At 31.5% G+C, this 13371-nt stretch overlaps 1 protein-coding gene across 2 annotated transcripts; it reads left to right on the top strand.

The window, feature by feature from the left end:
- Positions 1-2429: 2429 nt before the first annotated feature.
- On the top strand, positions 2430-8393 carry LOC107026306 (sucrose synthase). Of its 2 annotated transcripts, none has more exons than XM_015227212.2 (14): positions 2430-2586; positions 4228-4355; positions 4823-4949; positions 5068-5219; positions 5311-5503; positions 5617-5952; positions 6039-6134; positions 6225-6398; positions 6493-6609; positions 6718-6884; positions 6972-7196; positions 7278-7841; positions 7926-8064; positions 8145-8393. In XM_015227212.2, exons 2-14 carry the CDS (start codon positions 4258-4260, stop codon positions 8172-8174), a joined length of 2418 nt encoding a protein of 805 aa, XP_015082698.1. In that variant the 5' UTR covers positions 2430-2586; positions 4228-4257; the 3' UTR covers positions 8175-8393. The 2 variants fall into 2 exon arrangements, with proteins under 2 accessions (XP_015082698.1, XP_015082699.1); XM_015227213.2 differs by lacking the exon at positions 2430-2586 and adding an exon at positions 2906-3057.
- The last annotated feature ends 4978 nt before the right edge of the window (positions 8394-13371 follow it).

Here is a 13371-nt window from a genome sequence, read left to right as displayed (position 1 = left end):
TTTTATCCTTCACGCTAAATAACCACTATTAATTAAATAAATAAATTTCAAAATCTATTCTTAATTTCAATTTAAAACACACGTAGTGTAAGATGTAATTGATTTAAGGATGAGAGTCAAAAGAGAAAAAGGGACCTTTGAAAATTCAAAGAAATCCAGTAAAATGAAAACATTAACATAGACCATAGTATTATCCTCAATTAACTTTTATATTCCCTATGCAAGTATTAAAAAAATGTCATTATTGTAACAAATAAAATAGTTTAAAGGTCAAAATATCCCGAGTACAAATCAAATATAGTAGCCCAAACAAATTGACATAAAAAAAAGGTTTTAAAGTCATCATTAATGAAACGGGTCGGGTCCACCAATATTAAATAAAGAATGAGTCCATTGGATTAGTGTTAAATACAGAAGCACCAAAAGTGGTTTTGGTTAAAACAACTCTGAAACTTGAAGCCAAACTGACAAAGGTGTAGGAAGTAAGGTACATGCATGTTATAACATTTTTCATTGGATAAAATTATTAGGTTTGCAATGAGATAAATAAGATTACAAATTTAATTTTCAAAACGAAAATAATCAGCAAGAAATTGCTTTTTTATTTTATAAATAAGTCTTCTATGGTACGGTTTAAATTCATTAGAGATTTATATACAGGGGTGGATAAAAACTAAATTATAGATAGATTGAATTGGATAATAGTTATTAGTTTATTTGGTTAACGGGGTTTTAATGATTATGTAAAGAAAAATCATTCAATTATTGGTTCGATTTTAATTTTTTAAGTATTTACCCAATAACTCATTAAGACGGTATTGATTTACTATTTTACCTTTATATAAATATTAGTCTCTATATTTTATTCACTAGTGTTGTATCATTTAGCGTTCCGTTCACTTCATAGTGACTTTGAGTTTACAATTTCACATTATACTAAACTTCAAACCTAAAGTAAGAATCATATTCCGCTTAATTTTTTCGTTGTGTTGTACTGTATTGTTTCATATTAGTTAAAATTGTTTATATTAAATTAGTTATGTTATTATCTTGTCACATCAAATTATTGAAGATGTCATATATTTGTTTCATAAACATCTTCTTACTCGTTAAATCTAAAATCGAGCATTTAAATATCAAATATGATAAATTGATAAAATTATCTTAATGATTTATTGTATTTAAAAATTAAAAATCATAGCGACCGATATATAAAACAAAATAACCTATATATATCCCTATTTATCCAATATAAATCCTAATTAAACGAGCTTACAATAAAAATATCGGAAGTTAGATAAATAAATAAAGTGATCAAGCAATATAGATATTGTTTTCATGGTATTATTTTTCTGTCATGTCAAACCCAAGGTCTTGAAAATGTGAACTTAGTTTTCTTTCTTTTCAAAAGAAGAAAATTGGACAAGAGGTAATTGGTTATTCAATGAACTCAAAGGCCAACAACTACCACAATTACTGTGAGATGAGATTTGTACAAAAAAGGCTAAATGGATAAATAATTTAAGGTTTAAATAGTTATTAATTCTATGTCATAAAAGTTGAAGTGAATCTTAAAGTAAAAATAAAATTATCTTTACATAATTTATTAGTTATGAGCTGGAACTTAGAATAATAAGATAATATTTATCTAATAAGTGCAATCATTTCCTAAATTTTGCGTGAACAACATAAAGTACATCAAATTATCCTGTTCTCTAGGGTGTGTTTGGTAGTATGGAGGAAATTTAACATTTTCTTATTTTCTTTTCCATGTTCAATTGATGAATCTTTTGAAATTTTTTTTTTCTTAAAAATGGAGATATATATCATTTTTTTCGTGAATGTAGAAAAAATAAATTTTATTAATGACAATTTCATATTGATCGTGATATTCTATCTTTTTTTATATCTTCAACACACTTCATTTTTTATCCACATGCCTCAACTCTTATTATTTATTTAAATACATAAAATATTTTTTTTCTTAGATATATCTCTTATTTACCATTAAAAACGATAAAATAAGAAATTTACTATTTTCGCATAAAAAAGTAACAAACATTTTTCTTGGATGGATACACCCATAATCATTAAATTATGTTTCTAAAGAGATTTTTTTTTGTCTTTCGTCACTATATTATAATTTGAATTCGTGCTTTGTAGAATCTGATTAAAGAAAATGACGCATATTAAAAATATTTTCATGTTTAATTTTAAAATTTAAAATTTTTAATTAAGAGATAAATAACTTTATCACGTGAATCAGTGATTGTGATGGTGTTGCTTAAAAGAGCTTAGCAGGCAAACAAGAATTAATTAATATTCATAGCATTTTGTTTGTATAATTAAAATAAGTGATTCACTTGAGAAGACACGTACACGTTTTGTATTTCTATAAAAAGGGACCTCTACCATTCCATTTCTCATCACCATTCATAAGCAACACTCTTTCATTTCAATTTTTGTGTTAATTTCCTCCATCCATTTCATTCATTACTTCCCTCTATTTATTATTATTCCTTTCAATATTCCTCTCTTTCCATTTTCTTCAAAAAATAAATAAATAATAATAAATAAATAAAAAAGGTAAAACCTGCTACTCTAATTTCTTTATGTTATGTCGGTGCGTAAGAATTTTGTTGTTTCATCTCTTTCTCATTCGTACATATTAAAAAAAAAGGAATAATTTTCAGTAGCATTTGCTTGCACTACTGCTCTTGTTCATGTACCTTTCATTTTCAGAGTAGTTCTTTTTTTTTTTACAACCTCTGTTTGTCGTTTTCTGCTACAAGATCATTTTTTAACAAAAAAAAGAAAAACATTTTCATATTCTTTTTTGTTGACTGATTAAAAGATGAGGTTGTGAGATTTTTTTTTTTGTTATACTCTGCAAATTCTAAACTTTACTTTTTTTTCTTCAAATTTTTGACAATATTGACAGAAAAATCTATTTATAACCGTCACGGATAGAAAACAATGTATTATCCATTGAAATACAAACTATAATTTGACGAGAAGAAACAAAAATCCTCACATCTCTTTTCTTCTTTTTCTCCTGTTAGTATTGCTCTGTTTTTCTTCTCTCTGTTTTTTTATTTTTTTCAATTTACTCTAACTGTTGTTTCCTTATTCTAGCTATTTAGTTTGTTGCTCTGTGTGGGATTGAATGGTTAAAATCATTTTATTTTTAGTTGATTTAGTTTGACGTGAGCTTCAAATATCGAATAATTAAAAAAAAATTAGTTTTCAATCAAGACATATTTTATCTTCATGATACTGTTTTAGTATTTAATTTTGTCACAATTTCTTTTTATTTTGTTGCTTTGCGTGGGGTTGAATGGTTAAAATCATTTTATTTTTAGTTGATTTAGTTTGACGTGAGCTTCAGATATCGAATGATTAAAAAAAATTAGTTCCCAATCAAGACATATTTTATCTTCATGATACTGTTTTAGTATTTGATTTTGTCACAATTTCTTTAAATTCTTCCTAGTTTTTTGTTTTTGAGTGAGATGTTGAGGAAAACGGGGAAATTTTGTTGATATTTACTAAATTCTAGATGGCATATTCTTTCACTTTATTCCTTTTAAAATATAATATTTGAAGGGTACCTATTGATCAAATATAGTATATAGGGAGTATGTCATATGTGTTTTATATTTATTTATTGGTTTAATTATTGTGTGGTTCAACTAAAACAGTGAAATACGACTACTAACACCTATTTTTTCATAAATATATAATAGGAAGATCAGTGCAAGTTCTCTCTGTTGTGTTTTTATTGGGCCACATTTCTCTTGGTCGTCACGTATTCTATTCTGCATTTATTTGATAACTCTCATGTCATTATAATATTGGTAGGTCTGCTAGTTTTTATTATTCCGTCCGTGTTAGTTTGATCGGATAAAAAATTGATGAATTAAAATTAAAAAATTTAAATTTTTTATGATTTTAAACAAAATTGATAAATTAAAATGAAAAATTTAAAATTTTTATGATTTTATATTTGAATCGAAAAAACTTACTAAAGTATAAAAAATACTTTTCTTTTTTTGGACAATATAGTAGAGCTAGGTGGGGTTGAAAATTTGTGCTGGTGTATTCTAGATAATTGGAAAATTAGGTGATTAATTAGGTGACATAATCTCATCTCTTTGAATAGTAGTAATATGTTAAATATTTTTATGATTTTTGAGTTAACAGTATTTTGTTTGTTTATTTTTACAGTTAAAAGTCATCTGAGGATTTGCAGGTGCAATGGCTCAACGTGTTCTAACTCGTGTTCACAGCCTCCGTGAACGTCTTGATGCTACTTTGGATGCTCATCGCAATGAAATTTTGCTCTTTCTTTCAAGGTATGGTCTTACAGCCATGTTTTCGCTTTTTGATTTGGTTGTTGTAATTATTTGTTCAGTTTCGTTTGGTATGTTTCGCAAGCCTAAATAGTTTTGGGATACAAACTTAGTACTGCCTTATTCCTTTGTTTGGTTATTGATCTCCGAATAAGTTATATCAGAATTAGTAATTAGTACCTCGATAAGTTATCTCTGTCATATGATGGAATAATAGTACTGTTAACTAGTAATCCTGGAATAATACAATGAAAATGACAAAAATCCCCCAGAGGTCCCTTAGATCCTTTTTCTACTATATAAGGTGGAGGCTATTCTTGTAAACAAATAGCTTTCGTTCTTAAAAATTATGCAATGAATGTTAGTCCTAGTAAACTTGTGTTCAAACCAAACGACCCCTAATTGACGGACAAATATATAGTTTCATCAAGTACATCATGAGTTATTCTTGCTGTTTTTGGCTGTATCAGGATCGAAAGCCACGGGAAAGGGATCTTGAAACCTCACCAGCTACTGGCTGAGTTTGAATCAATTCAGAAAGAAGACAAAGACAAACTGAATGATCATGCCTTTGAAGAAGTCCTGAAATCCACTCAGGTAACTTGGTTTTATTGTTAGGTTGATTATATTTAATTATCTTTTTCTTACTAAGCTAACATATGTATCAGTTTGTGCTTGCATTTGAAATTTTTTTTTGCGTTGTTCGTCATACTAGGAAGCAATTGTTTTGCCCCCATGGGTTGCACTTGCTATTCGTTTGAGGCCCGGTGTGTGGGAATATGTCCGTGTGAATGTTAATGCTCTTATTGTTGAGGAGCTGACTGTGCCTGAGTTTTTGCAATTCAAGGAAGAACTTGTTAACGGAACGTAAGTTTTACGTTTGAATTTGATGATGAGTTATCTAATTAACATGTTCTTAGAATCTTTTTGATTAATGTTGTGATTTTCCCTGATGCAGTTCCAGTGATAACTTTGTTCTTGAATTGGATTTTGAGCCCTTCACTGCATCATTTCCCAAACCAACCCTCACGAAATCAATTGGAAATGGAGTTGAATTCCTCAACAGGCACCTCTCTGCTAAAATGTTCCATGACAAGGAAAGCATGACCCCTCTTCTCGAGTTTCTTCGAGTTCACCACTACAATGGAAAGGTAAATTTAGTGTTTCTGATGTTGGTTTTTCTCCGATAAAATTCGAGTATGGAGTTACTGATTTTTGCATCCAATAAATGATTAACATGTTCGAACAATCATTTTCTGTGCAGTCAATGATGCTGAATGATAGAATTCAGAATTTGTATACTCTCCAAAAAGTCCTGAGGAAGGCCGAGGAATACCTCACCACCCTTTCGCCAGAAACTTCATACTCCTCATTTGAGCACAAGTTCCAAGAAATTGGCTTGGAGAGAGGTTGGGGTGACACCGCAGAGCGTGTTCTAGAGATGATCTGCATGCTCCTGGATCTCCTCGAGGCTCCTGACTCATGTACTCTTGAGAAGTTCCTTAGTAGAATTCCTATGGTTTTCAATGTGGTTATACTTTCACCTCATGGATATTTCGCCCAGGAAAATGTCTTGGGTTACCCCGACACTGGTGGCCAGGTGCATTGCTTATTTGTGATCACTTTGTCTTACTCCTTAGAAACCTATTGGGGCAAGTGCTGAGTTCCCATTCCTTTAATATGCAGGTTGTCTATATTTTGGATCAAGTTCCTGCCTTGGAGCGTGAGATGCTCAAGCGCATAAAGGAGCAAGGACTTGATATCAAGCCGCGTATTCTTATTGTTAGTATTCTCAGAGATTGTGCTTATAGATTATGATAGCAGGATTTTGATTTTTCTAATGCAACATCTGATCTTTGTTTAAATTCTCAGGTTACTCGGCTGCTCCCTGATGCAGTTGGTACCACTTGTGGTCAGCGACTCGAAAAGGTATTTGGAACTGAGCATTCACATATTCTTAGGGTCCCCTTTAGGACTGAAAAAGGCATTGTTCGCAAATGGATCTCTCGTTTTGAAGTCTGGCCATACATGGAGACTTTCATTGAGGTGAAGCAACTTTTCTGTATTCATTTTTCAGTCTTCTAGTTGATTTTTGCAGCAATTTTCTACTTACACTAAAACTGTGACTTTAATACATTAGGATGTGGGGAAAGAAATAACCGCAGAACTGCAAGCTAAGCCAGATCTTATTATTGGAAACTATAGTGAGGGAAACCTTGCTGCCTCCTTGTTGGCTCACAAGTTAGGTGTAACACAGGTCTGTAACATTGGTCACATGTATAGGATTAACTTTGCATTTCCTTTCATTTGGAACTCGGAGTTATTAAGAGTTCTCTTCCGTTTTGTCTACTTTGCCTTGATTCAGTGCACCATTGCTCATGCATTGGAGAAAACCAAATATCCTGATTCTGACATTTACTTGAACAAATTTGACGAGAAATACCACTTCTCAGCTCAGTTCACAGCTGATCTTATAGCAATGAATCACACTGATTTCATTATCACCAGCACCTTCCAGGAGATAGCAGGAAGGTATGACATCAATTCGCGCTATGATTAAATTGTTCTTCTTCCTGTTTCATTGTGTTTGATCCTAAAACATTTTTCAATTTTCTTTAGCAAGGACACCGTTGGACAGTATGAGAGCCACATGGCCTTCACAATGCCTGGATTGTATAGAGTTGTTCATGGCATTGATGTGTTCGACCCCAAATTCAACATTGTGTCACCAGGAGCTGATGTGAATCTCTATTTCCCATACTCCGAAAAGGAAAAGAGATTGACAACTTTTCACTCTGAAATTGAAGACTTACTGTTTAGCGATGTCGAGAATGAAGAACACCTGTATGTTTCTATAATAGTGCAACATTGTGTTTACTGATATAAACAAGCTTGTACTGAAATAGATTTGTGTTCCTATATCAGGTGTGTGTTGAAGGACAGGAATAAGCCCATCATATTCACCATGGCAAGATTGGACCGAGTGAAGAACTTAACTGGACTCGTCGAGTGGTATGCTAAGAATCCACGACTAAGGGAGTTGGTTAACCTTGTAGTGGTTGGTGGAGACCGAAGAAAGGAATCCAAAGACTTGGAAGAGCAGGCAGAGATGAAGAAGATGTATGGACTTATAAAGACTCACAATTTGAATGGCCAGTTCCGATGGATTTCTTCCCAGATGAACCGCGTGAGGAATGGGGAACTCTACAGGTACATTGCTGACACAAGGGGAGCTTTCGTGCAGCCTGCATTCTACGAGGCTTTCGGTCTGACTGTTGTTGAGGCCATGAGCTGTGGTTTGCCTACATTTGCAACTAATCAAGGTGGTCCAGCTGAGATCATCGTTCATGGAAAGTCTGGTTTCCAAATTGATCCATACCATGGCGAGCAGGCTGCTGATCTCCTCGCTGATTTCTTCGAGAAATGTAAGGTAGACCCTTCACATTGGGAAGCCATTTCCGAGGGTGGCCTTAAGCGTATACAGGAGAAGTAAGCTGCTCATCTTTTCGTCCTATCACATGATCACTATTGAGTGCATTAATTCAAAGTGATTCTAATCTCCTGTTGCTGTAGGTACACATGGCAAATCTACTCTGACCGGCTGTTGACACTAGCTGCTGTTTACGGGTTCTGGAAGCACGTTTCCAAGCTCGATCGTCTTGAAATTCGTCGTTATCTTGAGATGTTTTACGCTCTCAAATTCCGCAAGCTGGTAAGTCTCTCTGCTTTCTGCACTTGTCCAATAGTCTAAAGCAACTGCTAATGGAGCTTCTGTATTTTGTTTTGATTCAGGCTGAACTTGTCCCATTGGCTGTTGAGTAAATTGACAAAGAAGAGAAGGTTTCTGTCTGATTGTTATCCACATTGTCCTTTAGAAATTGTTTGCCCCACATTTGTATCTGTTTGAGAACTTCATTGTCTTTTTCATTTGCCATTTTTCCCTTCTGTAGTCATGAAGAGGATTGCAAATTTGACATTATGTAGTGTTAGTGTGAATAAAATATCAAATTTCAATCTACTCCGTCCATTCTCTTATTAGAATTGAATACGTCTCTACCTTCACAAGTTAATGACAGAAATTTGTGTATGCACCAACTTCTCTCGAATTTATTTGTGAGATTATACTGAATTTGTAACATACTAGAGAAAGTTTTTTTTTGTTATCCAAAATTATTGTGGAAAGTTTTTTTTTTGTTATCCAAAATTATTGTCAAGGTCAATTTTGCCAACCACCTTGGAGACAACTATATAGGATAGAGATGAAATTCTTATCCTATATTTGACAAAAGGTCAAAAGAAGAAAAAAAGCTAACCTTTTTACATTGATAGCCTTGATAAGAGATCCTAGAATAGAAATAATTTTGTCCTTGAAATTGAAAAGAGACAATTATGAAATATGGATGTGGCTAAAAGAAGTTTATATCATTAAACTTCTAGAAATCATTCTCGGGTCTATTTCTTGTGTTCCATTTAACATGAATTATGAGCATAAAGAAATGGTAATTATGCACCAATTATGGATGGATGGTTTTTTTTTTTAAACAGTTGGGGCTAGGAAATGGAGAAATAGGTAAAGAATTATGAGAATTTGAATCTTTATTAATAAGATAAAATTCACATAGTCAACCAATTGAGCTACTTACATTCTCCAAATGGAAGAGGGACTATTGAAATTTTCTACGGTTAATTAGACATTTTGATCCTTATGGACGGAACAAAAATAAAACTTAGTTTCTTACATTACAACACGTGTAGTACCTCCTAATAACAACATATTTCACACTCGTACTGATTATTTGCTTTTCTTTGGCTTCTAAATCCATAAATGAGACATACATAAGGCTGGACAGACTAATAATAAAATTTGATTTCCTACTTTACTACACGGGTATTACTCATAACAATAATGTATCCAATACACGGATGGAGTAATGATCTCAACAATTGAGGTAATCTTTATCTTGTTCCAAAAAGTCTATAAAATTTGAATAGTTTACGCAAATTCCGTTTTTTATAAGTTAATTACTTAGATTCGCTAGTTTGTGAATTCCAATATTACATTCATTACCACCTCTTAGGTTTCAAATACATTTATTTATCTCTTCTAGATACATGTATCTAGTCCGAGATACATGTAAGACAAATACAATCAATTAGTGTGTCTAATTAGGAAATATATTTGAAAATTATTTATGATAGAGTAAGTCTAATTAAGTGATATAACTGAAAGTCAATGGAGAAAATTACGCTTTTAACAACTTTAGAGGGTATGACATATCACAACTCCTTAAAAAAAATTAAAACAACTAAAATCCTATTTTTTGGTGATTCAGTAAATTTTAAACTTCTTGATAAGATGTATGCGTCCACTAACAATCAATGGACCAGGTCCCTTGACACAACAAGAACAGTAAAACAAGCACAAGTAGTAAAGTAAACAACACAAGCTGTTTACGTGAAACCCCCTTGCTCAAGGACGGTGAAAACCACGACCCGTCCTCACAAGATTTCAACCCAACTCCATTTCACTCAAACAGAGCAACAATTCAGATTACAACTGCTTGCAACCTAGGAATTTACCTCTAAATTCCTTCCCCGTCAATGTACGAACTCTACTACAAAGAAAGCAACTAAGCAATAACTTAATTGTCCACTAAGCCACCTAACTCGAAATGAATTAGACTTCAACTAAGCAACAACGATGTTTCCCACTAAACCACCTAATTTTATATGATTTAGACTTTAACTAAGCAACACTAATGCTGCCCACTAAACCAATCCCCCCTAACTGACTTAGACTTTTGGATGAATCAAACAAAGATCTAATTTCTTTATAGCACAAGAATAGATTACAATATAAGCATCGAAGTATAAATCCTGAGACAACTACGGCACATGCAACTTTATTAGGTCCATGTTGCTCTTGAGGAAGATACTTTTCTGAGGAGTGGTTTTTTCTTGAGTTTTTGAGTATTTGAGAAATGCAAAAATTAAGGTTGTGTCTATTAATGATAACCTTATGAAGGATAGACACAACCTTCGTGGTCATGCTATTGGCCGAGGATTCTGTCACGCTTGGAGACTGTGCACCAACCTCACCAAACTTTTGTACCTTTTCCAACTTGTCATTTGTATACATATTTCCACGAAGTATCAGGTCTCCTTACAAGGTCCTTTGGTTTGTCAAATCATCAAAATTGTAAATAACACTTTTAACACAGATTCTTGAACTCCTATTTTGATACATGTGTATTTTATTAGATACATTTACACTTATTAATACAAAGATAAAAATTAGGTACATATAATCTTAATTCAATAATATGTCAAATACATCAATAATGTGCGAGATAAGTTAATATATAGTGTGTAATATATATGATTACATCTCCAATACATGTGTATATTTTATCAAATACATGTATACTTAATCAGATGCACTGCTAAAAACTAGAAATATATAATCTTAATTCAATAACGAGTTAGATACTTTAATAATGTGCTAGATATATGCGTAAATCTCTGCTTATTGAGACCTAATTATGTTTCTGGCTGATTTGACATCTAACCGCGATAGTGTTTGCTTCATCTTTTGATTTGTTTTTGTGAGAAAAAGTGCTTTGTGGCTATGACTTACCATCAACACCCGGAGTCGGAGAAAAGGATGAGGCGCGCGCTGACGATTCTTCTTCCAATTTACGCTTAACTCTCCCAATCACTCTTAAATTTTTGTCGCGCTTAACTTCATCAATTTCAAATTTCAATACACTTTCATGTGCTGCAAGAACACTATATATAGGAATTCCCTCCTTCATTCAGCAAACAAAGTAAAAGGCTTTATCTAAATATAAATCTAACAATTTCTTTCACGCCTCACATGAAAATCATTCTTTTCTGCAAGGAACATTTTGAAACTTATTCTTACTTGCAAGTTTTACGAGCTTCATCATCTTAACTTTCCTTTTTTTACAATGAAATCTCATCGGACTAGGGCCACATAACTAGAGCAAGATACGTGTTCTTGATTTATAATTAAGTGCCTTAGGGGTCGTTTGATAGAGTGTGTAAGAATAATGCAATCTATAGTGTATTAGTAATGCTTGCATTAGTTATGATGAGATTTTTTTATGCAACTAGGTAATTCACCCACGCTTCGCGCGGGCATAAGAAATCTTTCTAACATTTTGAACAACATTACCAATGAACGACTCTTGTATGAATTTTTTTTAGGTTTTTAGAACATTTGTAGAGAAATTAAATGATTCCACATTATCATATATCTCAAAAATCGTAAATATATAACTAATGATTTAAAATAACTTAATATCTAATTATTTTTATCTTTTACATAATTTATTATATTATATGTTTGATGATATAATTGTGTTTGATGATATAATTGTCTTGTTAAAATTGAGTCATGTTTTTATGTAACAATTAAACATCACTTTTTCATTTTTTTATACATGAAAAAAAATAGAATCTAATAATTTTATAGTTATCATAACTCATTGTCTAAAAAAATTTATGTAAATGTTTTTGATAATCAATATTAGTTATAAATAAGTTAAGACCGTTAAAAATCTACACCACAACATCATAAATAATATTTTTTTAGAGACAATCTACTTATCTGAGATCAAATGTTTACCACTTTACGTTATTATTACTTTGTTATTCTAACAAAAAAATTATAGAAGGAGAAAATTTATTTGAAACAACAGAGAAATAATATTCTTGACCCTTATAGAAATTCATTCTTTAGTAAACTGCGGAAGACCCTTCCGGATGCTTTACCAATGCAACTTTATGACTTTTTCACGAATATTTATATATGATTGTGGCATTATGAAAGTACACATAGTTTAAAATGTTGAATGCTAGACTCATGTTAAAGAAACATTCTCGAACATTAAAAAAAATAAAAAATGAGTCTAACCTAGATAATTCAAATGCTCAGCAATGACTTGGGACATGAAGGACAACAAATCTATGTTAATAGGCATATCTTTTGTAGCTTAAGATATTACTTTTATTTAGAGTAGGTTTTATTCATATTCTTCATAACCTACGACAAAAATATTTAGAAGAGCCAGACGAGAAAGGAAAAAAACATTAAAAGGACGAAGATCTTTATTATAGTAAGATCGTATACATGCCAAACAAAAAATAATCAATACAACTGCAAGGAGACAACAAAAGAGCGAGAAAAAACATACATTAAAGGGAGTAAACTATGAGATATCTAATATGATAACAAATCATTCTAACCAGAAAAATTCCCATGTTCTGAAATAAGACACCTCAAAAAATTGACTAACACTTCAATCAACTTTTGAATTCTTAAAGTACTCATAATAGATAAAATTGAGTAAAAATAGACAATAACATAAAACAAAAAAGTATAGGCATGCAAATATTAACTCACAGAGGATTTTCTGAAGAATACAAAATTAGCTCCTTATTTGTGAAGGAATAACGATGTTGATGAAGAAATCTGAGGTATGCAAGAGCTTTTTTAATGTAACTTCAACAATTTTAGTAACATAAACAACAATGTTTAAAGCATATATTCAAAAACAACAAAGTTTAAAGTATATATTCAAAAACAACAATTACTAATATAAGTATAAACTAATGATTGTAAAAAATATACCAGATATGCAACAATATAATGAAACAAAATGAAAAAAATTGAGTCCACTGAATGCACAATGTAGTCCTCTATTTGTAGGGTAATGTAAAAATATGATTATTGTGTCTTATTGGAAATGTCACAACTCTTTGAAAAAGTTACAATCCTTCAGAAAGGTCACAACATTACATAAAAGTCGAAACTCTTAATAAAGTCACAACTTTTCATGAAAAAAGTTATAACTTTTCATAAAAGTCACAACTTTTCATGAAATTTTTTATACTTTTTCATAAAAGTCACAAGTTTTCATCAAAGAGGAAGACTTTTTTGAAAATAAAATAAACTTAATTTTATGTGTATATATATAATATATATATATATATA

Source organism: Solanum pennellii, chromosome 7 (assembly GCF_001406875.1).
Source record: "Solanum pennellii chromosome 7, SPENNV200".
Taxonomy (NCBI): Eukaryota; Viridiplantae; Streptophyta; class Magnoliopsida; order Solanales; family Solanaceae; genus Solanum; species Solanum pennellii.
This window is presented reverse-complemented; position numbering and strand designations above follow the sequence as displayed.